The sequence below is a fragment of the Caloenas nicobarica genome, chromosome 6, assembly GCF_036013445.1.
Source record: "Caloenas nicobarica isolate bCalNic1 chromosome 6, bCalNic1.hap1, whole genome shotgun sequence".
NCBI classification, from domain to species: domain Eukaryota; kingdom Metazoa; phylum Chordata; class Aves; order Columbiformes; family Columbidae; genus Caloenas; species Caloenas nicobarica.
In genome coordinates, this window is record NC_088250.1 from 42,487,172 (window position 1) to 42,514,338 (window position 27,167).

Genomic DNA, 27,167 nt, shown 5'->3' on the forward strand with positions numbered 1-27,167 from the left:
GCGCGCAGTCTCCGCGCGGCCGCCATTGTGCTGCAGGGAGCGGCGGCGGCCGCGGCGTGTCGGCCGGTGGGGCGGCCCGGCCGGGCCCTTCGGGGAATTCTCCGCTCCTGCGTGTCGGCGTCGTGAGGGCTGTGCCGCGGCAGTGAGTACCGGGGAGGGGCAGGTGTCTCCGTACGGCCCAGCTGCCGCCTGTGTGCCGGGCCGGCGGCTCCGCGCCACGGGAACCATTTTGTGTGGGCTGGCGCCCGGCTGCTCCGCCGGGCCCCCGAGGGCCGCTCGCCTCCTCCGCAGCGGAGCAGCGCGACACCCCTGCCCCCGCTCCGGGCCTCCGCTGCGGATCCTCTGCCCCGCGGGGCCGGGCCGAGCGCTCGGCGCTGACTCGCAGCCTGACGCGAGCCCCGGATCGGCGTTGGCCAGAGCGCGGCTGCGGCCGGGGCTGCGACCTCCGGGCGGGGCCTGCGGGCCGGGGCCTCCGGGCCGGGACCTCCGGGCAGGGACCTCCGGGCGGGACCTGCGGGCCGGGGCCTGGCGGGCCGCGTCTCTCTGTGCCAGCCGACGGTGGTGCCCTTTTCAGCGGCCCCGCGGAACACCCGCTGCCCAGAGCCCGCAGCTCCCGTCTCGAACAGCAGCCCCGCGTCCTGCGCCGGCTGCTGCAGCGAACGATCGACGTCGGTAAATATTGTTCTCGCTCATGGGACTCCCGAGAGGCTGCGGAGTTTTTGGTCAGGCTTCCTTGGCTGAAGGTTGAAAAAATACCCTGAACAAAGAATTGTGAAAACTGAGAGAATTGTTCCTGAACTCCATCTTGTTTGTCATAAAAACATTGATTGTGAGTAAACACCGAGGAAGACTTGTGATCACAAGTTGCTTGGGAGAAATGAACAGTTGTATATCAAACCGTACAAAAACTTGCAGTCATAAAAGCTCGAGTCTTAGGTAGGAGTGTCACCACGTAGTTCCAAGGTGGAAAAGTGAAGTGCGTGCTTCTCGCTGATTGAGGGTACTCTGAGCTGTTAGCAGAAAGCGTGGAAGCTGGTAAATGGTAAAGGCTTCCATTTCTGGTGGGCAGGACTACCTCACATTGCCCCTGATTTCTCAGTTGAGGGGGTCAGGGCAGAAGAGAGCAGGAGAGGTTTTTATTTGCAGTGCTTGCTGTTTGTGTTATTTTTACCTTTTGAGATTACACTGCTTTTCTGTAAAGACCTCTTGCATCTGTTATCTCTATCCCGTGGCTATGTTAGGTCTAGTTGATCTTTTATAATGTAGTTGGAGGGGTGACAACAGATCAAGAAGGGCAGGACACTTGAGCTCTGTGCTCAAAATAGGCGGTTCAGCCCCACCTCTCCTTACAAGCTGGTCGTGTTTCCCAGGTACAACTTGGAATTTAAAAGTTTGATTTCAGAACTTGGTTTCTTCCAACTCTTGAGAGGTATGACAGGTATCCCTTATTCCAGTAGACACAAGAATTATTTCCAGATTTTTCCATGAAGGTTTGCTAAGTTGCATAACATGACATGAGCTGAAGAAATATGTTGCTTTGGGAAGAGTGCTTTTTTTTTTTTGTCTTTGTTCCTCAGAGAAGTCATTTCAGGTTTTTTTTGGCCTCACTACCTTCTGTATAAATTGAGGTGACTACTTTGTCATTGTAGAACTCATTACAGTATTTAATTACCACTTGGGATTTGTTGAACTGCTATGTGGGTAGAAAAAGATGTTCAAGGTTTTAATTTGAGTGTCTTTCTGCTCTTTCAAAAAAACCCTTAAGATGCTAATACTGTAAAATGGAACCATTCTCATTCCAAAATATCTATAAAAACACAATATTGCCCTTGCAGAAAAGTATTATTGTGGCTTTAATAATATGACTTTTTTTTAAATTGCGAGACCGCTGTCCCACTCTGTCCTGCCTTCTCTGATAGCTCAGCATGTTCACCTTGGCCACCTCCTCATGTTACTGTGATCAGCATTAGCCTTACGTGTCTGTTGTGTGTGTTCAAGCCAGCTATGAAGACAGTTCTCAAGCCTCAGAGGTGCAGTGCCTAAAATGGTTTTCAAAGAACTCTGGACACAAAAAAAACCCAACAAAACACAAACCAGAAGACCCTTACTAGTGTTGATTACCAAAGGTGCGATACCTAGTATCTGGTTTTATCTATTTAATATATTCAGGTCATGGCTCTGTTCACTTCAGTTGCACATACATACTTTCATGATTTCTGCTAGTTGGATTCCAGGTAAATTTTATGATGCCCAGAAGTTGAAGAGCTCTTGTGTAGTGTTTTTTGAAAAATGATTAATCTGAATGACATGCTTCCTGACACTGAATCTTTATTGAAAGGCAAAGATAAAATCCACTTTCCTTGAGCAGAAGTTCTTTGCCTAGACCATAAGGCCTTTTTTGGGTACCTTTCCACCTCTGCATTGAACAAGGCAGCGTTCCTCTTGTCAGATGCCTGTTCTTACACAACTCTGACTCATCTTTACAGCAGATCCTTCTTGTTTGCTGGCTAAGGCCATGACTGCAGAAATTAATCATAATTTGTATGCATAAACCATCATTAAATTTTGCATTTTCTAACATGTTACCTTTAGCTTGTTTATAAAGGCATTTTTTTGTGTATAGTTTCTGCAAATTTCTGCTATTTTGTGTATAGTTTCTTTCTTAGAGAAAGAAAATGCTATATAGATAGGATCATCCTGATGTATTCAGGTTGACATCACAACCTGTGCTAATTTACAAGATAGAGATGATTAATAAGAGTGTCCTCTTGGAATTAATACTGGAGGAGAAAATTAGTCTTGTGTGTTTTTTATGTATGTTTGTAGAAGCAATTTGCTAATCTTGGACACCATTTCAGCTTCTAGAGATAGTTGGCTCTGGTGTCCACAGGCTTCCACCCTGTCCTTTCCTATCAGAATGCTCATTATTTTGTCCTGTGGCTGGTGATTACTATTAAATTATCTCTAGTCTTGACATTGTTATAAATTCTTACACTTCCGTCTCTTCCTTCTCTTCATCCAGACATTAATTTCTACTGGTAGGAGCTTCCATCCCTTCTTCTAGAACTTTTGCATGTTCTACATATGTCTCTGTCTGACTTTTATCTATGTTCTTCAATTCATCTGGTTCCACGCTTATCTGAAGCATAGTGATCCAGAGGCAGAATGATCCATAACTAAAGTGATGGCGCTGATGCTCTTTGTCAAGTACTTAATAGTACAGAATTAGATTCATTATTCTGCGTGTCTGTCCCTTATATTTTTGTATCAGGGTACAATGTAGATTAGCAGTGCTTTGGATGTCAGTTCTCATCAAGACCTATAATTGTCCTGTCCAGCATATACCCTAGTGTATACTACATTAATTTAGCCTCACAGTTTGCAACTTGAATAGTTACTTTTTCACACTCAGTGCAGCTTCGGACAAGTACTAGATTTGCAGTGCACATTATGGCAGATTACTCTAAATCTTAAATTAGCCATCGTTACAGTGTCATATCTAATGTTATTTGAAGAAGTATGATTGTTACATTTTATTGCACAAACGATCCACTTGAAGTGTGTAGCTTAGGTTATTAGGTTTGTCCTTACTGAGTTGCTTTTAAAGTTCCACGATTGACAGTGTTCTTCTGTACTTTGGAACACTGTTTAGAGCGTTCTTACCAATATAGCTTTGAGACTTGCATACCATTGGTCCATATTTACTTAGGGGTTTAAACATGATCTGAGAAATGTAACAAATTCATGGTTTCGGGTTCCTAATCCAAAGTTGGGCAAGTGAGAATTTTGGATTCCTGAACTGATCTTGTTTAACTGGTGATGTCTCTGGCAAAGGCAAATGTGTTGCTAATGTCTGGATCGTGGTCTAGAAGCTGGTGTGCTTCTCTGTAACACAAGCCAGTAGCTCTGTTGTACGTGGACATAAATGTTTCCTTAAAACTTGGTATGCTTAGTGCTTGGTTTGGTTTGTTGTTGATTTCTGCCCCCCCCCCCCCCCCCCCCCCCCCCCCAAATTAAAAAAGTTCTACTTGCAAGATGAAGCATTTAGGCTAATTTAGGTTGTCACCTGTGTTTTAAAGCTATCAACTGAACGTGCACCAGAACACTGGTTAAAAACCTTCCATTAAGGAAAATCAACCCAGCTGTCCAACTGTTTGGTCAATAGAGTTCTGCAGAAACTGGCGTTTACCAGGTAGAGTATGTAATGCAGGGTGACTTCCAGCTCAGATTAGAAGTCCTGAGTGTGTGAACTCAACTTCAGACTGCAGCCAGACATAAGGTGCATCTGGATGGATGCAACAGCTTTTCGCAGGCTGTTACTGATGAGCATGGCTAATGTGTGGAAAAAAAATGTGCCTTGCTGATTTTTTTTTTTTTTTTTTCCCCTTGATAAAACTTATTCTCAGAAGGTTAGGCCAGAACTAAAAGTGGTTAAATCACATAGATTGTACCACTTCTGCAGAACACCTTATAGCACTGGAGTTCTTAGCTGTCTGTTTTAGAGTTGTTAGTTATTGTGCCACTCTTCCTGAACCCCACCAGTGAGGATACCCCAGTTTTCTTAACTTTCTTAAGAGATACCTTCTGTGGTCTGATTCTGTCTGTACTATCCTGAGGAGGAAGAATCTGGGAATGTTACTAAAGGAGTTAGGTATCTCTCTGGAGCCTTTGAGCAACATTAAGTCAAAATATCCTTTCAGGGACAGGAGTGACTACAGGATCACTTCTCATGTGGAAAAGGCATCAGCAATTCTTTTGAAATGCCTAGAAATTCCAAAAGAGCAAATAAACACTCAGTGACAAAGGTAAATTTATATATATGTGAGAGATCACGTGCTCTTTTGTATACATTAATTTTCATGGGAGTTGTCTTTAGAGAAGTTAAATATTTGACTGAGACAGAGAGACAGGAAATGTATTTTTTTCATGGGAGAGCGAAGCTTCGTATTTCTGACTGAAGAATAAGTCTGAGTGTACTTTCTGCAAGTGTCGAGATGTGGTTCACTAACAAAAAAGTAATGTATGAATTTAGGAAATCTGAGGACTCTTTCCCTGGCTCCTGGCTCGTTTTGTGTTAATTCTAGCGCTGCAGAGTTCTTAAGGGGGTTCCACTTGTAGTACAATAGCAAGAATCTTAAGAATAGCAAAAGGGGCTATGTTTCTACTTTTCTAATGTGGAATGGGGAGGACATGTAAAGAAAGGGTTACAAAAACTAGGGTAAGAACTCATTTCCCCATCTTACTCATGCACAGTCAGACCACAGTGCTGTGTAAATATTTGTATGTGTGAGTCATATTTATGATGCACTCAGAATGACTTGTGTGTGTTTTGCATGTAGGTCCCTGCTTCTAAAAGAAAAAATAATAAGTGTGTCCTTATGCAGGATGCAAAGAATGGAGTCAAAACCCTCAAGAATTCCTCGAAGGATATCTCTTCAGGCCTCCAGCTCTCCACTAGGATCTAGAGCATTGACTGGAAACAGTTTAGCTGGTGCATATAGTGCAAGAGAATCTTCACGGAGATTAGAATCTGGATACCAGGTAATACGTTTTGTCGCTTTCTGTAAGGTATAAATTAATTTACTGTCTTGTTTTTAATCAAGAAAAACCCTAAAACCCAGACAAAAAAGGGAAATATAAGGAAAAGCCCCACCCACGGCCTTGCATTTGCAAATGAAACCCAAGATGAATCCTAAAGTGCAAGAATTTAATAACCAGGCCAATTACAGTATTCTGCAATGTGAGTGAGTAGTTCTAGGTTTGCCATCTTTACCTGCTTTTGTTTGTAGCTGCACCTTTAAAAATCGGTGGTTCAATGAGTGAAGACCCTGATGCTATGGGTCTGTTTTGGCACAAGGCACTGCAGTCTTAACCCTGGGTAAATGGGGTTTTCTGTTGAGGGGCAGTGAGGAATTCATCTGAATTTTGATGTATATATCACACTGAAAGCTGTTGATGAGAAGATGAGCTGACCTGGTGCTGTGAAGTTAGATGTGTTACTGCTGTTCTGAAGTTAAACCACAAGAGGGTTATGTACTTCATTTATGACATGGACTGCAGTGTGTTCACTGTGTATTATTTTTTCACTATTTCCTGTTGAGCAAAGTGCTTCTAATCTGAGGAATGATCTTGATAACACTTTCAGGTTAAAACAGAAGGGAAAATAATTGTATAGAAGATCATGTTGTATCCCGTCTTTCCACTCAAATTCGTAGAAGGTAGACTGAGAGCTTGTTACCCAAGACTAGTGCTTAGTGATAAAAGCAGAGGGAAGCTGCCTTTCTTGACTAACTTTTGGTACTTACGGAGCTGGTAGGAGGAAATTCAATTATTGCTTGCAGGTTAAGATTACAAGTGGCTGGGACAAGAAGAAACAAATAGTCTAAATGAGATTAAGTTCAGATAGGAACAGAATGGGCAGGCCTTTTTGCTTTGTTAATCCACTCAGAAACCTACCTTAAAATACTAAGAACTGCTTCAGTTCCAAAGCGTTTAAAAGATATGTCATTTAGAAGGAGAAAAAGTATGACTGTCAGTAGTGATTTGGATATACAGAGGAAAGAGAACTTGGGAGCCTTGCCTTTTGTAATATAGTCATTTCTACAGCTAGAGACCATACTTGGTTATAGCTTAGCTCAAATACTTTTGGCGACTGAGCAGTCAAACCTCAAGTGTTTGGTTTTGACTAGGGCCAAAAAAACCCCAAAAAACAAACCCAACAAAAACAAAACAACCAAAAAACCAAAAGGTTTCTTTCAGGTGAGTTCGTTCTTCTTCCCCTTCCCTTTTTTTTCATATAGGTATGAATTCTTGTGTGTCATACGCTTTTGAGATCAGTGCCTCTGCTCATCTGAGGAGGCATAACAAACGGCTTAATTGTAAACTGATGTGATATATGTGACAGTGTTGTTTCTAGGTGACTTAAAATACAAAAATCAAAGTAGTGTAATGGCACAAAGAAAAAAATTCCTATGCTTTATAATACAACATTGTTAACCATTTTGTGAGAAATGAAGCGGAAGTTTGTTGGTTTTTGGTTTTGTCTTTTTAATGGTGTAATAGTGGCAAGTGTAATATATACAATTTTGAATGTTTTCCCTATGGCATTTTTATGCTACTGAAAATAGACACCAAAACCAGAATACCTTTATAATGCTTCAATTATTAAGTTCTGATGAGGGATGTTGAATAGCCTTACCCTTTTTTTTAATTTTTTTTTTTTTTTTAAAGTTTCCCATATAGTGATTAGGTTGAGCTTTCCTCACATCATGCCTGTTCATTACTTTCTCTTAAAGCCATTTTTTGGATACCAAATATGTTGCTTTTTTTCTTTCTGTTTTGGCTATGGGACATCTTTCCAAGAAATGAGCACAGTACAGAGACGCCACAGCTCCCAAAAGCTCTGTGGGCATTAGAACAGTAGATGGTGTAATTCCATGAACTGTCTTTTAGAGCTGTGTGAGTGTGGTGTTCATGGATTAAGGTCTTTACTGTGGTGATCCAGACACTTAAAATAAGATGAAATTCAAAGATCTCTTTTTAAGAATGTTTTAAGAGAGCTTTACTTTTCTCTTAAAGTTGTGTAGCCTTGTGCCCATGGGTAGATCATCCATATAAGAAATAATTTAGAAATCTGATGAATCCTACTGAGACTTTGAAATACGAGAAAAGTTACTGGCTGATACTTTATTTTCAGATTTAGTTTTGCCTGTGAGAATGATGAGCATTTTTGATCAGCTTTTTACATCCTAATAGTAGAACTTTTAAGAACTAGCGATAGAGACTATGGTAGTTGTAGTGTTAATAGGAAGAAGATGGACAAATAGTCACCTAGGAACTCTGCTTAGCTGTAATAAAATGGTTGGATTTCTGTCATTTCTATTAATTTTACTAAAATAAAAAACTTAAGCAGTGGTAAAAAGGAAGTGTTTAAGACTGGGAGAATATACTGTGTAATCTGCAGTACTATGTTATTTTTTTAAGGAATAATAACTTGATGACATTTTGCATTTCTTGTACCATGTGTTTCACTAAGATCACGCTGCTTATGTAAAAATAATTATCTGTTAGTGGACCTGAAATATGATTTTTTTTTTTTTTTTCCCCCCCTCCTCTTTGCAGCCACTCTTTCCCATGTTAAAACTGATGACCAGGACAAGACAGACAGCTTGCTTTAGCAGCAAAAAGCCACTTTTGCTGTGGCACTTTTCCTGTTATGGACACTTTTTCTACATGTTGGAGTTTCTTTACTTAGCATTTGGAAGTGAGGTCCTTAATTCTGCCCTGCAGCTGGAGTGTCTAAGTTGGGGTAATGCCGCAAAAGCCTTACATTTCAACTTTTTGTTGTCCACAGTCAAATATGAGTACAGATAAAGGAGCTGATAATTGCTAGAAAGTAATGTAAAAAAAATAATCTTTCCTTTTGCCAGTGGTTCCCTCTCAAGCCTATTTCATTTCCTATTGGGTATCCCTTGAGATTTCTTACAAAAGGTTTCCAGATGTCTTAGTCTCTTCACATCTCTGTATTTGAAATACTCAGACCAGACAAGATGCATATGATAAGCATGTTGTTCTTCAGGAATCCAGCGTGTTGAATAGTTCCAGTAGAGACTGGGGAATTGGAGAAGGAGACACCCATGAAACTCCTTGGAAGCTTACAACATCCTCTCCAACTCGCTACTCAGGGCCACTCGATCATCCACATTCTGGAAGATTTTTGGGAAGCAGAAGCAGATTGGTGAGGATTGCTAATGTGTAATACTTAAATAAAAAATTAGGGGTTTACCTTAGCCTTCCCAATCTGAAAAGCTGCTAGCAGGGGCTCACTGCAATTTTTCTAGGTAAGTAGATCTTGTCAAGATGAAGGTAAAGCAAGAAGATAGCAATGTTAAGAGATAATTCAGAGGATGAAAATAATAATGTATATTAGTTTTACTAGTATTTAAGAGATTTGAAGTGAGAGTGGCTCTGCAAGTATCCATTTAAAAAGAAAAAATGAGGGTGATTAGAATCTGATGTTATAGTCCTATGGAGGGCAGAATTAATCTTGTTTATACTCAGCTTGTTCCATCATGAATTTCTAGGGGTTGTATTTTTTGCATGGTACCAGCTTTGTGAGTTAACACAAAGTTCATGGTTTTGGCCACCTGCTGTAGTAAACTTCCTGTGGAGGAGCAGTTCCTGACTGTGCCTGCTGGTGTGCTGCTCACAGATACCCTGAGAGAAAACGAGCTGCCACCTGACTGAGCTCCAGGGCTCAGACCCTTACAGCTTAGCTGGGCTCTAGAATGTGCTTTCATAACTCCAAAAATATAGTAGCTTGCTTCTTTGACATGCTCATGCACTGTCGGTGACACTAAAGCACTTTCAACTGCAGCAGAAATATTAGGATGGGAAAAGCAGAAAGCTGTGAAGATGCTTGATGGGAAGGTAGTGAACAAATGAAAACTCCGCTCGCTTTGAAACTGAAAGGTATTGGGTACTTGAGAGTGCTCACACCTTATCTAGGTGTTTGTTTTACTGTGACTCACAGGTGAAGGCCTTTAATTAGGGGGAGTGAGGAACTAGTGTGGAGTTGCTGGCTTCAGGGGAAGTCAGACTAGGTGTCTGCACATGGGTGAAATACAAATGGAGTCTGTGGTTTTAAGTGGCCTGCGTATCTAGTTAAGTTGGTGCTGTAGAGTTTTCAAAATTACACATTTTTTCACATTGAGGTTAATTTTTCTCTTAGGTTCTAATGCAAGTGACCACTGCAGAAGATACCCTGAAACTTGTCAAATAGCAAATGAATAAAACATAAGTTACATGTTGAACAGGTGATTTGTGAGGGAAATCAACCTGGTTTTGTACTTGGTTTGTGACATTTGTTTATGTGTCTCCCCATCGGTCTTTTATGATGGGATAAGAGAAGTACTTAGATACTTCTTAGTTTTAAAGAGTAAAAAGTAGTGGCATGACTTCAGTAAAAAACAACAAAATATAAATAAAACACAACTATAATGTCTGTTCTAAGTTGGTTCATCCTTAAAGGATCTTGGTTGTAGGTACTTTCTGGGAGGACCAACAGCTCAGTTGAGCTTTTTGATTGAGCTCAAGAGTTTTTACATTAAAAAATAAAATCAAAACATTTCAAATAGAAAACAAATTCCTTGGCTGCAAGTAACCAGACTAACAACTTTATAGGCTATCCCAATTTCTCGTTTTTATTTTAGTACTACTTCTGAAAACTAATTTATTTCAGTGCCGTATACTGCAAAAATTGTTTTGTACATGTTCTTTACTCTGAACTGTTTCAGTTGCACTTGAACTTAATGTAATAAAAATATATCTGGTCTAGATAGCTTACTAGAAGCTAGAGCTGACTCCTTAGTATCCTATTTTAGATTACTAAAAGAAAAGATGGATTAATTAAACTATTTAATAACATAATGAAGCTGGTCAGTTTTGGCCATTTCTGGACAGCAAAATTTTGTTTCCTTGGAGATCTGTAAAGCTGTATTTGATCACATTTATAGCATTTTACAGGTCAGGAATATCTTCTTCCACTGTAAGCCACATCTATCTATAAAGGTAAAAATAAAGCTGATTGTAATAGAAACCAGCTGTTGTTAGTAGGACTGTCTTGAGTAAACCTGGTAATACTGATTGAGAGCACAAGCATAAATCCTATGTTATTTTTAAATAAGGCTTGCATCTTAAAGTTGTTCTTTACTATTTCTGTGAGTCTTGCATTATGTACACTTTCGTTCAGTGTAAGCACATCTGAAATACTGTGTCTGTATTTTTTTTTAATGTTATTTCAGTCTACGTCGTCTTCCTCTCATTTTACATCTGCGTGTTATGGTGAGTCTGAGAGAACTCAGGGAGCATATTCAAGACTGCACAGCCAGCCGCGAGATAGCGATTCAAAGAGACCGAAGCTGTCTTGTACATCTACCTCTTCTGTGAGAAGTAACGGCTTGACTGCCTTTTCAGGTGAGAGGTTGATTACTAGAGCTTGAGTTATGTGAAATTTATCTGAGTAGTAAGATGAGGTTTTATCAAGTTTTTTAAAACTTGCTTTGAAATGTTGTGCTTTTATTAAATATTGAAAGCCTGTACCTAACAGGAGAGTATGTTGGCACTGGTAGCAGCATCTGAAGTACTGAGAATGCTGTTAACGTGGTCTGTTGAAAACCGAATTGTACGCATGTCATTTTAGAACTATTACCTGTACCTATTCCATTTGCAGTAAAGCTGAACTTTGTGGCTCAAGTATGTCTTAATTGGTTGAGATCTCAAGGAAAGAGTGAGTGCGGCTGCTGTTATGAGTCAAATTGTGTTGGTAAACCTCCATGTGCCAGGGATAGCAGAAAGGATATCTGCCTCGCTTAGCTCTGTGTTTCCAGAAGCGCAGTGTTGTGGCTGGTTAGAGCTGGAAGAAAGTTCTTTTTTAGCAGCAGCGCCTAAACTCGTTCTATAGGCCAAGCAAAAATAAACATTCCACACTGAGAATGTTTATTTAAAACTGAGATTCTCATTGAGGCTGTAACTATGTATGTGATACTTGGATAGATGTAAGCTAACCAATATGCTAATGGAAGTGTAAAGATCAGGAAATAAGGGTCAAAAACTTATGTTGAAAATAGTTCTACAACATTTTGAAACAGACTGTTAGATCCATTCGGATTACTCTTGTGAGTATGGATCAATGTTCTTTTTACATCCCGATGTGGAACCTCACAGACATCCAAATAAAAGTGAATAAATTATTGCTCAAAACCCAGTACTGTTGATGCTAAAATGACCATTAACATTTCTCATTATGTTGTAGGACTCCGTCTTTGCATTTCTCAATTGGTTGGTCATCACACTGCTGACCAATGAATGCTTAAATTTGGATTTATAAGTTAGCAGTAAAACTAAATCAAGGTGGATTTTTCAGAGCTGTTGAAAAATGCTTATTTGGAGCAAGCATTTTGTTCACAGCCGAAGTATGTACAGTTCCCTGTTTAGTTGTTGGAGCTGTTGGCAAAAAAACAAGATCCCTTTTTAGACCGAAGTGTTTTACTCTGCAGTATGAGCAAGAACAGCATTAGTCATTGTTCTCAAAGTTGTGTCTAAGCTGCATTTAAGCTTCAGCTATCTTTCTGGAAAATGAATTTTAGGAGCATTCAAGAAGCATCACTAGAACAGCAGCATTTACTAAGTCTCAGGCTGCTGTTTTGCCATATTATCAAGCCTATTTAGTAACTAGCTACCATCAGAAAGCAAGACGCTATTTCTTTTCCTCCTCCTGTCCTGTACAAGTGTTAGTGTGTCTGACTCTTGGCGAAAGTTTCAGAATTAACTCACTGCAAGATTAAATAAGTGCCAGCATCAGTGGAGTGCTGTTTACTCTTGGCTTTATGCTGGTGGCTGGCACTTGATCAGCTTAGTGGTATTGTTAAACTCTCCTTGATATGGTATAACCAGAATGCATGCGTAAGTACCAGCTGTAACAGATTTTTAAATGATGACAAAACCAGGGAATGTATTTGCTTTTTCTTTCTAGATTCCTCTTGGAGGTACAGTAGGATTCCTAGATCTTCTTCAGTGATGCTTGGCTCCCTTGGAACTGAGCTGGTGAGAGAGCGAAGAGAGTTAGAAAGAAGAACAACGGATCTATCTGTTAACAACCTGGTGGATCACAGCTACAGAAACAGTGACTTTTCATCTTCAACATGTATGTGTTGTACAACTGAAAGCTTGTAAACCCATAGGTTGTGTACCTGTATGTTTCTTCACATATTCTTTTAATATTTTCTTCAAAACACAAAGTCAAAAGACATATTTAATTTTAAGGTTTCCTTTTAAATAAAGTCGGTTGGCTGCTCTCCATGCATTGGCTAAACCATCAAAGGATATATGAATGGTCTAACTTGCAGATGCATTCAGTCATAAGAAAATGGCATTGGTGTTTGCCACTGGAACTGTGTGAATAGTCAGCAAGCCTATTTTCTTATTCATCTTAAGATCTCTTTGTATTTAGGTATGGGGAAAGAAGTAACTAATTTAGGAAAGGGTTTTCATGAAGGTGCCCATATGGTATTCTCTATTTCCATTTGGGTTCTTGAGTGGTTATTAGGGAAAACTGCTAGACCACTGAAAATAAAAATGAATAAACTTATACTTTACAGGAGGTGAAGGGCTCGTTCCACGGTAACTGCTAGGACTAGTACAGACTTCTGCACTATTTTCACTTTCCGTTCAGAGTGTTGTGGCCTTTTAGAGCTGTGTCAGGAGAAGCCCATCATCAGTCTTGGTCTGTCACCTTTTGCAGATATATTAGTGATATTTTATAATGTGGAATTTAGAAAAAAAAAAAAAACCAAAACATTTTTACAAGTATAGAAGATAAGCAGAAAAGACACAAACTAGTTCCACATTTCATCCTGCAGTTTTACCTTACCACAAGAGTATGTTTAATGTCATCATACTCTACATTTCTGTAGTAAGTGGACAGTTGGAGGTTGCCTGATAGACCCTAAAGGGAGAAATGGATGGGTGGACAGCCTTGCTGTCCGTGCTGAATTTTTAGGAGTGGTGCCACTGTTAAGTGCTACAAAAATAACTTGGAACTGTGTTCCCTGCTGTGTAATCAAAGCCATTTGGCAGGTTCTTGGCATCTGTGCAGATGTTTATTTAGTAAGAATCTGCCAGATGCATAAACCTCAGCTTGAACAGTAAATGGTGATTGCATTGCAGGAGCTGTTCAAAAGAACAAACCAAAACAACCTACAAATGTGAAAGGTTTCAGTTCCGGAATACACAGAGAAAGCTTCGGCCTCCTGCCGTAATCTACCTGTGCTTGTTAAGTATTTAAAATATTGAGTAAGTTTCCCTTCCTACAAAGTTAGCAGGCTTCAGCTGTGTCCTTCTTCCCCCTCCATGCCCCTCAAATCCAGCCATTTAAGTAAGGAGACTGGCTGATGTTTGCCCCCCCAGCTGCCTCAAGTAACGTAACTGCAGTTCAGCTACAGTAGAGCTGCTTCTTAGTGTGCACTTCTTCTTAGTGTGCTGAGATACTTAAACAGTATTTACAGAAAATGTGCCTATAAGCATCATAGAATGGCTTGAGTTGGAAGAGCCTTCCCAGCGCCCCCAGTGCCACCCCTGCCATGAGCAGGAACATCTTCACCAGCTCAGGTTGCTCAGAGCCCCGTCCAGCCTGGCCTGGGATGTCTCCAGGGATGGTTCATCTACCACCTCTCCGGCCAACCTGGGCCAGGCTCTCACCACCCTCATTGTAAAAAAAATTTCTTCCTTGTGTCCAGCCTGAATCTCTGCTCTTTTAGTTTAAAACCATCACCCCTTGTCCTATCACAACAGGCCCTGCTGTCTGTCCCCATCTTTCATATCGACCCCTTTTAATAAGTACTGAAGGGCCGCAGTCAGGTCTCCCCAGAGCCTTCTTTTCTCCAGGCTGAACACCCCAACTCTCTCAGCCTTTCTTCGCAGGAGAGTTCTTCGAGCCTCTGATCACTGTTGTGGCCTCCTCTGGACCTGCTCCAGCAGGTCCATGTCTGTCTTGTGCCAGGGACCCCAGAGCTGGACGTAGCACTGCAGGGGGGTCTCAGCAGAGCGGAGTAGAAGGGGAGAATCTCCTCCCTCCACCTGCTGGCCACTGGGAAACACTGGGTGATCAAATGTGGACTTCAGGGGAGGACACAACAATGTGGTGACAGTTATCTAATTGGTTATAGGTAATCAAGGTAGTTGGGAGAGCAGACCAGATTACTGAGGCAGAATGGTTAAGTCTGATCGTGCTAAGCCAGTTGCATAGTTGAACATGTGAACTTGCTTAGTTGTTGCATTGATAGCAATAGCGAGATAACGCTTTTGGGCTGGAGCAGTTCAATTGCAGTATTTCTAGGGTATTCTTTTTATTTTTGAGGTTTTGGTTTCAAACATAATAAGAATACCCGTCTGATTTAGATACTATTCCATTTCTGTTATCCAAAGTCAATATTTTTATGCTACCTTTAAGTAGTGTTTTTAACTGCGGTTCTTGATGTTCTTATGATGAGAAGAGTAAGGGTCGTTTGTAACAGTTGAGGATTATACGTGGCTTTATCCATGGGTCTGTTTCGGGTGCTCTGGTGTCTGCTACATTACTGAAATTTTGATTAATCTATCTTTCTCAGTCTACAGGCAGAATGGACCTTTAAGTTATAAATAATATTGTATATAATTTGCTGTTTTTAATTCAGATGCTGTTCTTATGTGACTTCTGACAGATGGTCAGAACCTTCATAATTGGATATGAGAAAGTGAGTCATACCTTGATAATCTGAAGATTTTTAGGTGGTGTTAGACTCCAAATAGGTTTACCAGACTGACACCAATCTAGGTTTCGGTTTAACTTTAGAATTCTGGGAAGTAAATTTAAACTTAATATTGCTCTGGAATCTGCCTGCCAAATTTGAAACCATTTTGAATAAGGATCACGGAATCCTGAACTTTTGCATTTACACTTTAGAGTTATCCATCTGGAATGTAATTATTAGAGAGCTGTAGCGTTATCCGTCTGGAATGTAACAATTGGAGCACATCTTTTCACAGTATTTCCTCTGTTTTTCTGCAACAGATCTTCAAGACAGACCTGCCTCTTCATATGCAGAAGGAGCAAGACCAAAAGAGAGCTCATTAAGCACTTTGAGGCTGAATGCATCCATGAACCGCCAGTTGCCTTCTGATCATCAGCCATCCTTTTTAAACAGAGACTCTAACGTGAGCTCTTCAAGATCTAGCTATTCTTCAAGACAAAGGAGAAATGAATTGGAATCTCCCCAGAGGACCATGCAGCCAGCATTTTCTCTTACTGCCATTAGAGACGAAACTCCTTCCTCAAGTGGTTCTGAAAGGGTTTTATCTTCTCGGAGGCCATTGAACGAGCCTGCAGCTGACAGCGAAGGGAGGCGCACAACCAGACAGCTGCTGTCTCGTTTAGCATCTACTATGTCGTCCACATTTTTCTCTCGAAGGTCTAGCCAAGACTCATTGCACACAAGATCATTAAGCTCTGAAGAGTCAACAGTAGTCCCAAGAGTTCAGGCTTCTGCCCTGTCAAGTAGTAGTGGAGCTGTGACTCCAGATGTTCCAGGACTTCAGACATCTGAAGCTTCTCAGGGATTTAGTTTTCTTAGACGAAGGTGGGGTTTATCGGGAGTTTCACAAAATCCTAACTCTGATTCAGATGGGGAAAGTTACAGGCCAGACTCTGAAAGCAGGAGCACAGGATCCTGGTTGTCATCATCCTTGAGGAACAGATGTACACCTCTCTTTTCCAGAAGAAGAAGAGAAGGAAGAGATGAATCTGCAAGGATCTCTACCTCTGATACAACTGCTAGGTCACAACATGTCTTCAGAAGAAGAGAGCCAGGTGAGGAGACCTCTCTTGAAGCATCAGATAGCTCTCCTCGGGCTTCTGTTAGCCGATCACCAATGCCTGCAGCATCTGGTGTTCCTACAGCTACTGCCTCCCCACCAGACTCGACCCACAGTAGGAGAAGTTCTGGAATTGTGCCTGGTTCTCTCTTTCGCTTTGCAGTGCCTCCAGCATTAGGAAGCAGTCTGTCTGACAATCTTATGATAACTGTAGATATTATTCCCTCTGGCTGGAATCAGTCTGATGGACAAGAAAGTGGCAAGTCTAAAGTACCACCTTCAAGAGATCCAGAAAGGCTCCAGAAAATTAAAGAGAGGTAAATTACTATGGGGTTTTTGAGATAATAAAATGTACCTGATTTACCATGAGAGGGCTTTCTGTAACCATGACATTAGAAGGAAAATTTCCTTCAGAGAAGGTGGCAATTCAGTTCTCTGTCACCTGTGTTCTCCCTTTCATCTTTGGAGAAACTTGTTTTAAACCTCATTGGTTTGAGAACAGTTGGATGAATGGAATTGTCATTATAAAAAGTCTTACATGAAATGTGTCACAGCATTTGTTGCTATTCCTTCCTATTCAGCCTGCTTTTAGAAGATTCTGAAGATGAAGAAGGTGACTTATGCAGAATCTGTCAGATGTCCTCTGCAAGTTCTGACAACCTTTTAATAGAGCCATGCAAATGTACTGGAAGTCTGCAGTATGTTCACCAGGAGTGCATGAAGAAGTGGCTGCAGTCAAAGATTAATTCAGGTAAAGCAGACTCCAGGCCAAGGGAGACTTCCAGGTACACTAGGAGGCTTAGCAGAGGATTACTAACATGGAGGTATTCGTTTGAAAAACGAGCAGTTGGGGACAAACAACAGTGTGGCACTTCCAGACTTATTTTGTGATTACACAGCTTCCTATGTGAGTAGTTCCAAGAACTGTATTTGTCATTCAGATAATTATATTTTTGGGATTGTCTACTAAGATATTAGGCCAAATATAACACTGCAGAAGTGTGGCTTTAGAGTTACTCTACCACTTTGGGTGAGCTTGTTCCCCACCATTCCTCGTGCATGTGCTTCTGGTTTTTAAGACTTTTATAGCCAGGCTGACTGTAGCAGAGTGATAGGAATTTGAAAATCCAAAAATGTTTTTCTGTTGTAACTATACTTAAATATGTATACTTTTTTTTTTTTTTTTTTTTTTGGATACTAACTCCTGTTCAACTGCCTGTTCAAAAAGTTACTTCAAAGGGCATGTAGAATTTTTTTAAAAAAAACACTTTAGAAATTGCACACTGTACAGATGTTTTTGTAGTAGATTCACTAGTTTATAACTAAGTTATCTGTAGTGTTTTTAAGACTTAAAAATAGGTGGCTTGGTAGAAGACATGAACATCATGGTATACTTTTTACCAAAAGAAGGTGCTGGCATCTGTGTTTTACTCAGTATCAGAGGACTCACATCAGTGTAGGGATGTATTAGAAGCCTCTGCCTGCAGGAGAAATTAATTTGAGGTATTTAACTATATAAGACATAAACCTACCGTAAACTTGCTTTATTCATTTTTTTTTGCTTATGGAGCAGCTTGTTTTCAACCTCGTACTGTATGACAAAATATTACTCTAGCAATAACTTTAAACTATTCTGGTATATTTATTATAACTTTTGTGTATATTTGGGTTACGCTGTAAAATTCAAGCAGCAATTTTATGCCAGACCTGCAGTGAGATGCATGTCCAGAATGAACATGAGGCAGAGAATAAGCATTCTATAGTGTTTAAATTCTGACAGTAGCAGATAGTCACTATATTCATATTAGAGGCTTGCTTGTCTTCTAACATTGCTCTGCAAAATAAAGTCAAGGATTAGTTACAGTTTGTAATGCTCGTATGTCATATGTTAGGGATTGTTGTAACTCCACACTGACTGTCCCCCTGCTCCTTCTTACCAGGTTCTTCTTTGGAAGCAGTAACAACGTGTGAGCTGTGCAAGGAGAAGCTGCACCTGAATCTGGAAGACTTTGACATTCATGAGCTCTATAGGGCACATGCAAATGAACAAGTTAGTATATTTTGCGTAGCTTGGTAAGTGCTGCTTTCGTGCTGGGAGGGCGCTCTTCTTTAGCGAAGGAAAATGCATCTCCTTTTCAGAAGGACTGTTATGCACATAAAGTAACATCAACATGGAACAGATTTTTTTTTTCCTCAATATGCAGACAAATTCTATCTTACTGCTGTGCTTCCTATAGCTGAGCTTTCAGTAAGTGTCATATATCTCTTATCCATATATCCATATCCATATATCTCTTATATATCTGTCATCAAGCTTTGCAGTCCAGTGTTTCTGCTGCATAGGTGCAGTGGGAATACTAGTATGATTAGATTGAATTTCACGTTGTTGTTAAATTTCTTTGCTTTGAGCTGTTTTTTTAACAAACTTAAGCAGTTGTTTTAAACATTCCATTAAAAACTTCTGTTCCATCAGAGCGGTAGAAACTAACCTCTTTTCTAACAGCTTCCTGCTGCTCCTTCAAGCCCTTTCCTAATTTGAAATAACTAAAGGCGCATTAGTATTACTACTGTTATATAAATACATTCACTTGGAACTACTGGATTGTTTAGTATTTAAAAGTTAATAACAAAAAGATGGTGTTTTAATTAACTTAATTCAGGGTTTTTTCCTAATTTTCTGGGTTGTATTCTGTGAATATAGAAAGACTAATAACATTTGCCTGCCTCAGAAGTTGAAAGAAGATACAAAGTGACACCGGTTGTGAGGGCAAGCCTCAGTGTCTAATTTACTTATTATTTAGAGTAAGGTCTTGCCCTAGTATTGTCGTGCCTGTCAGTTGTGCTAGACTCTGAAAAGTCTTTCTCGAGAGTGCCATCATCTTATGTTCTAGCATTACTGATTGATGGTTACTGTCATTATACTTTGATAGAAATAAGAGCTTTAAAACTTCTTCTTAAAGAACTGACTCTAAATGACCAGTTCAGCAGTAGCATTTTGAAAGTTTATCTTATTAGGGAAAATAATTTCTAAAAAAATTCATAGCAGCATAAAGTTTTTACAATATTTCGTTTTATTTTGGCTTTCTGTAAAGCTTTGGGACCACTGAAAAGAAACCAGAAAAGTTTGGTGTTTGGTTTGTTGTGATTCCGCGCCACCCCCACCCCCGCCTCCCAGTGGTATAATACTCTGATTTTTCGGATTCTTTCCTGTGAACTAATCATGCTGATTGAGATTTTATTTATAGAACTCTGTCTTCAAGGATAATATGGTAGATCTGAGGTGGGTGGGAGGAACCAAAAGTATAAACACTTTCAGTACTTAAAATTGTTTTTAGTGTTACATTTCCCTAATTTTCTTCGAACAGAGATCAAATACATCATCAAATACATGTTTCTAGTAAAATTTAATTCTTATTCTACTTCTTGAATTGTATAAGCAGACTTAATACTGACATCTGGAATGTTTGTTTTGATCTCCTTTAAGGCAGACTATGAACTCATCAGCTCCGGTCTCTACCTTGTAGTGTTGTTACACTTATGTGAGCAGCGCTTTTCTGATATGCTGGGAACCGCCAGTGAGGCCAGCACACGTGTCAGAGTAAGTACAGTGATTTTATGGCAGGAATTGCTCATACAGAGAACTTGGAACTAGAGTGTTACCTTGAGCGACCTAGGAGCTCCGTACCCAGGAAGCGTGCTTATTTAACAAATTTAGTTCTAAAATGGTCTGGGTTTGTCAATGCAATTATCACCATGTTTGAATTGAAACTGAAGGTGCTGCTTTATTGCAGTTACTGTGTTGCAAAATAATTTTTGTCAAGGTTGTTGGTAATAAATTGCTTTCTATATGTATTGTCACGATTATTTTGAATTTATGTAAAACTGGAAGATTAACCTCCCTCTGTACAGGACATGCAGTTGAGAATGTCGGACTGTCTTATTTGGTTAACTTTTCTCATTATGCCAGTCGATATTGCAAAGGTCTAGACCTTGCAGTGCTTGTCAGCTGGATTGCGCCTAAATATGTACTTTCATATTACCATAGCCACTCAGTTTCAGAATGTATGATTTTCTGGCATTAGTCAAAACTCTTATGAGTTGTATTTGACTAGCTTCTTGTCACTTAAATGTCTTGGCTTAGAAATGCAATAAGTACACATTTTACCAGTAAGAGATCATCATAACAAAATTATTTCTGCATAGTGGCTCATTCAGAAATCCTATATTCTACACATTTATTTGATACTAGATAATGAAACGGTGCTCTTCCTCAACTGAGCTCCTACAAACCAATTTGTTACATACAAAGAATGGACCATGTTAAGCTTGTCCAACACTTACTGGAATGGTTGAGAGCAGGTACTAGGTCCCTGAGGTAGGGGCAGGACTGTGCTCTAACCTCTTACTGTGTTAGAACAGTGGTTCTCTTTTCTGTACACATATAATGTAGAGCTTGTATTCCGTGATCCACAAATGGAATGTCCAGTTTTCTCTGCTACACTTGTAGAGACAAAAAAGACATATAGTCTAATAGTAGCCAGCCTCCAGTGCAGGTTATTATCTTGGGTGTATTGCAGAAATAAGGTATTTTTACTGTTTTTCCGTCAGAGGCGGCACTACACAGTTGAGTGCCAGTGTGTTTTGAACCAGTGAGAGCGCTGATGCGTGCTCAATACCGAGCATACAGCTGAGCTATGGAAACTGTAGAGTCATCGTGTTCCATTTCATTTGTGTGTCTCAACAAGTGCACTAGCACTGAAACGGGTGTAGATTGTCACTGACAATAAACACTTGGCTGAGACTTTTGAGGTTGCTTGAGGAACTTGTATTCCAAGGGATTGTGGTACCATGGACTTCTAACACTAAACTGCCACCATTGCCTAATAGTAATCCTGCTCTCGAACTTTTTGTTTGTTATAGCTAAAATCTTAAGTGTATCTATGCATTTTTCATTATCCTAATTCAGAGGGCTCTGTTTTGACATATTAATGGTGAAGTAAATTGAAAGGATCCAGCTAATGCCGTCTATACAGATTATGGTTTTCTGCATTACAATTTCTGGGAATGGTTTTCATAAAACCGGCCCTTGCTTACGTGTGCTGCCTTCAAAACTGATGTGTTTTACAGACTGTAGAACATGGAGATGATGCCACCAACTGCTGCCAGAAACATTTGATGTAGAGTGGAAGCTGAAATAACTCTGCAGGAGCAATTTGAAGTCTAATATGTGGGCATTTGTATTAAATTTTGCACTGATTTTTCTGAATTGGGCGAATGGGGTTAGGATAATCGGCATCTGGGACAAAGCTTTGGGATGTAAAAAAGTGAAGAAAACTTTGCTAACTTGTTGCAAATTTCTGCAGATAACTTTGCAACTTTTAAACTACTTTCTCTCTGCCTTGTTTCTAGTTTATTAACCTTGCAAGAACTCTTCAGGCACATATGGAAGATATTGAAAGTAGGTGCTTCCCCTCTTCCTCTCCCCTCCCATTAGATCAACTCGAAGTTAAATGAGTACAATCCTCCTTGCCAAGATTCATAATACTGAACTTAATTACTGAAAATTTGACTTTACCCAGCAGTGCTTTTTCCATTATCAGTAGCATTATTGCAAGAGGGAACTGTTTTTAATTCTCCATGATTAATTTTCCAACAGCATAGATTTGTTTAGACCACGGAAGTGTTTTCTGCAAGTGATAACGAGATTCATGACTAGTTACAGCTTGGTTATTTGAATTCTAGCAGTATGCAGTTGTGGAATTGGTGGTGACCTTCAGCTTGTAGCCTTTTACATGAGTCTTAGTAGAAAAGAAACATTTGATGTTGAATTTTTAAATTATCCTACTTCTCTTGCCACTTCCTCTTCTCCTCTTTGGTTTTTTGCCATCTTTTCTACCCCCTGCTTTTTTTTTTTTTTTTTAAATATATATCCACACACACTTATTGGTTGTATCACTTGATCAGACCATCCGCTTCAGGAATTAAATTTAACAGTTGCCAATTGTGGCAAAGGACCAGCCTGCTCGTCACCTAATGGCTTCTTCAGTGTGCTTGAATTCAAAACTAAATGCTGACTTTTGGTACATGTATCCTGAATCTAAGTCTTATTTCTGGGTGTGATGAATAGGCAGGAGAAAGGTAGTTGATCTACTTTTTTTTTTTCTCTAATGTGCATGTGAATGTCAACATTCTAAGTTTGTATATGAATTTTCAGTGCACAGGACATATTTGGAGTACGATAAGGAATGTTGTGTGTGTGTGTAAGGTTTAGTTCAAGGAGCAGATGATTATTTCTATGTTCAGAGCAGCCAGAGGTGGACTTGATTTCAGAATTTATTCCTAAATTATGTGCATCCTTGTCAGAGTAAAAATTAATGAGTGCCATTTTACACAGTAATCTATATTTGATTCAGGCTTTATCTAACTTGCAGATGAGGAATACTGAGGTTTAGATTTATTATAGATGCTATTTTATTCACATTTCTCTTTGAAGAGCTGGAGAAGTGAGGAGACAGACCTTGCTGCTTTCTGTGTTCAGAGATGGAACAAGTTACTCAAGTGGAAATACTTTTTTGACTGCAGAGTTTGCGTAAGAGAACAGGTTAAGTTCCTGTTACAGACAAGCTAACGCTTTGCAAGCCTGTTGTAGATATCTGTACTGACTTTATCGTAGTTCACAAGGGTGTATTTGTCTTTTAATTCACCTTGTGACAATAAAATCCTATGCCTATGTGGGCTTTATGTTCCTTTTGCATATGTTGAAAGAATGAGGGTGGAGAGAGGAGCTGCTTCCAAGGAGGCCTGACTTTACTGCATTAAGCAACATATATATAAGAATTTAAGAGTCTTTCTGTCGTTTAGACTGCGGAACCTTTCTAGATATTTTAGTATCCAAATTGTTAACTTTGTGAGCCATTTCTTTCCCTTGTGTTGGGTGCTGCTGTCATGGATTGAGTATACTCTCCTCTGACTACTGTTGGAATTAGCCACTGTAAACACTCCATAAAAGTTGAATCTCTGGCGTAATTAAGTTTTCTTCCTTTTATGTTGAGGAAGAACAGCAGGAGGACTCTGCATTTTGTAATGTTGAGTTTTGATTTGAAAATGCTGTATTTTTCAGACATGAGATGCATTTCAAAATCAATTACACAAGGTTTGGGCAAGTATTACAATGTGCTATTTAACGTTATAAAATTACTTTTATTTCCTCTACTGATCTTAAAGTGCTCTAATTTCACAGACCTTTGTCAAGGCTGCTGATTATACTGTGTTGTTCAACAGTTTCTGAGGATGATTCCGAAGACTGATGCCAGTAGAACTTGGATACTACAAGAGACAAGTGGAATTGCTGCAGAAATGTTGAACTGGCAAGAACAACATCAAAATGCATTTGGTTTTTTTCCTTTCCTTACTAAAAAGTGCATTGATTATTTCTATAGTATCTGAAGCGTTGTTGAATTCAAAATCAACTGCTGCACAGTGGAACTCAGTGGAGTTGAGAACTAATCAGCTTGCGTGAGGATTAGATACATACAAAGCAGCTTGGCTTTTTAAATGATGAGGATTATGTGCTTTGTTTTGGAAGACATCGGATTTCAAATATTTAAGGAAGCTCTGTATCTACCTTGATGTTTCCTTCTTACTGTAGTCGGATTTCTGGTTTTGTCTGTCGAGTTTTGCTCCTCTCTCGGCACTAAGTGGTGATCGTGGGTCTCAGGGTGAGGGTGGGCAGGGAGGGTGGGGGTGTCCGTGGACTTAAATAGGTTTTGTTTGGGGTTTTTTAAATGCCTCTGTTGCCACATTGTATAAAAACTGATTGCTTCAGTGTTAATGAGTGAACAGGAGGATGAGCAAGAGACTGTAGAGATTGTTTGGGGTTTGGTTTATTGGAAGATTGTCATTTAACTCAAAAAGCAATAAGAACTTGCAGTGGTCTTCTAATACTTCGTGATGGCTTTTTAATGTACTGGTTTGGAACTTTGAGATTATATTTGATATTAAGTGGCTGTTCCAATATGGAATATTGCAGGGGTAAACTCTTGCATTTCAGCATTCCTGGCAGATATGCAACTTGACAAAGACCTAAGGTTGTTTCGTTTAATCAGACTTTTTTAGATCCCACCTTCACTGTTCAAAACACTGGTTATCAATGTGTTTTCTAGTGTTGTCACTTCTTTCTAAATAAAGATGACAGAGGTATGCATCTCTACTGGTATTGTCTGTTTTATTTAAACATGGATATCTACCAGAATTTTAACTTGAAAGCTTAGAAAGCTGTGGTCTGTGCTATATCTTTACTAATGTTTGTAAATTCTTATGCAGATTGTTTCTGATCAATTTGGATTGCAATGCTTTATATGGATGGTGGTACAATAAATTGTCACACGTGTTGGAATTGTATTTGCTATAAATATTTATATTAGCTTTTTAAATCACTACAGTAACAATGTATCTGCAAAGAGTGGATTATGTTGAAACACCTTGAGTTCAGTTTATTGTATGTAAAACTAACTTATGCAGTAGAAAGGATGTGCCTTAACAGCTGAAATGAACTTGTGATGTTAAGAGTTAACTTTGCTAGCATTACATGAGACAGCCTGTCATCAGACTGGAAAGAAAATGGAATGCTAAGGAAATTGCACATTTTTGTGCTCATTCAGGTAACCTTAGGGCTGGGTGTGCAGTGCCCACACTCACAAGTATCATTCCAGCAAGCAGTTGAAATACAGCTCTTTTTTTAGACATACATTTGAAAAGTGAAGGTCCAGGCATTCATGAAAATATTTCTAACTCATTTCTGAAGAAAGTTAATTCAGGTTTATAATAAAAGTTAAATGTTTAATCCTCTCTGAGTTAGTTGGTACAGCTTAATAAAACATCATACAGTGAAGCAGACAGTATTTTGTATGCGCTCAATACATTCAGAGATAACAAGCATGAGCTCTGATAACCTAATAAATTGATGACTTGAAGGATATTTTAAACTTTTTTCTGTCCTTGTAACAAACATTCCATGGAAGTGAGCAATTTCAGTAGCTGCAATTCCATGTACAAATTCGATTCAAGTGAATTGTCACTTTGTCTCGCAGCCTTGTTTAGCTGTAGTGCAAACGAAGGAGGGACACGGGAATATCGTGGTGGAATCAATCGGCCAAGAGCAGAGGGTCTGATGCCCCAGCTGCCCCTAGGAGAGCTCCGCCGGGCACCCAGCCCCGAGGTGTGGAAGGGCAGGGCTGGAGCAGCCATGATTTGCTGTCTTGCACACACCGTGCTGTGAGATGTCTGTCCATGGCAGCATCTGTGTCTGTGCACGTGTCTGTCCAAGCAGGCGTTTGTCTTGTCTGCTGGTGCTGTCTCATGTCTGCACCATCTTCTCTCTGCATTTGGAGACATGGGGAATGGCCACGGTTTGTTGCTGGCCCCAGCTGTTCCCAGGTGTACCTGACCCTCAGTGCTGGGCCCAGATCTCCCCAGGGAGGTCAGTAACAAGTGAGCCAGGTGTGGATGGTGCCAGGCTGATGGGAAGCAGCTGCAGAGCTGAGCACCTCCTCTCATCTTGGGGCCAGTTACGAGCTCTGAGGTTGATATGGCCCAAGGGGGTTGCTCAGTGCTGTTGTGAGTCATTTGGGCTGGGGCTTCCTCAGATGGAGATGCTTCAAGTGTCCATCCCGGGGTTCTACAGCTGCTCCTGGGTCAGCAGTTAGAGGTAGTACATGTTTTTCCATGTCACAGTTCTGAATTTTGCTACTGTGTGAGTGCTATTATTTTGTTGTGTGCTAGCCTCGTGTTCCAGGTTGCTTACACTGCACTGGGCTGTGTTGTTTCAAATGTCCTTTGTCGTGTGCATTGTCCCAAACCCGGCCATGGTTCTGGCTCTTCTGCCACTCTTCCATCATGAGGAAGTGACTTCAGGCTCGATACCACTATCTCTGGACAAGTGTCTTACACAGGAGGTCTGGAAAGATGCTGGAACAGGAAAGTATGAGCACTGGAAGCTTTCAGGGAGCTCAGTGAGCTCAGAAGAACCTGGAGTTCTGGGTCACCCAGCAGGTGATCAGATAGCACTGGAGTGGGAAGGGCAGAGGGCTTCATTCTGTGGTATCTGTGTTCCGGGCAGTCACACCAGCTGGTTGTTACAGGTCGCTTCCAACTGAACTCCCTTCTCGAGTCAGATGGGTTATGTGTGTGGAGTTCTGGGTGCTTCTTGTTTGGAAAATGAAGGAGGGGTGTTCCCTGTGGGCCACCGTGTATGCCTGATGGCTACATGGTGCAACTGGTGCGATATTGAAGGCTGGGGACCTCTGGAAAAGGAGTTGGTGCAGGCTCTGGTGCTGGTTTCTGCAGATGTGTGTAACCTCGTGTACCTGGGAGAGGTTGCTGGGGTGACAATGGAATTGGGTGGGAGGCTGCAATGTGTTTCTGTGTTGCAGAACACGACTTGCAGGCTTAACTTAAAAAAAGCATATAGTGGAAGTTAATGTGATTTAGAGATCATCCATCTCATGTTCTCTGTTCTCTCAAATGCTTCCATTGATGGACTGTTCACTGGAAAGCCAATGACATCTACAACAAACTAGCAACTTATAAACTCAAAATCAAGAGGAGATACCAACATGGTACTATCTTCAGAAGTTCTAGAAGTTTGTATTTTGCACAAATGGTTTATCAAGCTCTTCCCATACCAGCTCCATTCCCAGGTTTAAATGAAAGGTAATGAAAACACATTAATCTTAATACACTTTGCTGGGAAAATTTTCCAA

General features: G+C 40.3%; 1 protein-coding gene across 5 annotated transcripts; it reads left to right on the forward strand.

Annotated features, from left to right (window-relative positions):
* MARCHF7 (membrane associated ring-CH-type finger 7) lies at positions 1 to 24,802 on the forward strand. Of its 5 annotated transcripts, none has more exons than XM_065637791.1 (11): positions 1 to 142; positions 5,385 to 5,541; positions 8,579 to 8,737; positions 10,803 to 10,974; positions 12,533 to 12,703; positions 15,608 to 16,402; positions 16,571 to 16,724; positions 16,989 to 17,158; positions 18,348 to 18,457; positions 19,892 to 20,005; positions 23,689 to 24,802. In XM_065637791.1, exons 2-11 carry the CDS (start codon positions 5,386 to 5,388, stop codon positions 23,851 to 23,853), a joined length of 2,166 nt encoding a protein of 721 aa, XP_065493863.1. In that variant the 5' UTR covers positions 1 to 142; position 5,385; the 3' UTR covers positions 23,854 to 24,802. The 5 variants fall into 5 exon arrangements, with proteins under 5 accessions (XP_065493863.1, XP_065493861.1, XP_065493860.1 ...); XM_065637789.1 differs by adding an exon at positions 21,817 to 21,865 and having other exon boundaries at positions 15,608 to 16,724; positions 23,689 to 23,813; XM_065637788.1 differs by having other exon boundaries at positions 15,608 to 16,724.
* Positions 24,803 to 27,167: the final 2,365 nt, after the last annotated feature.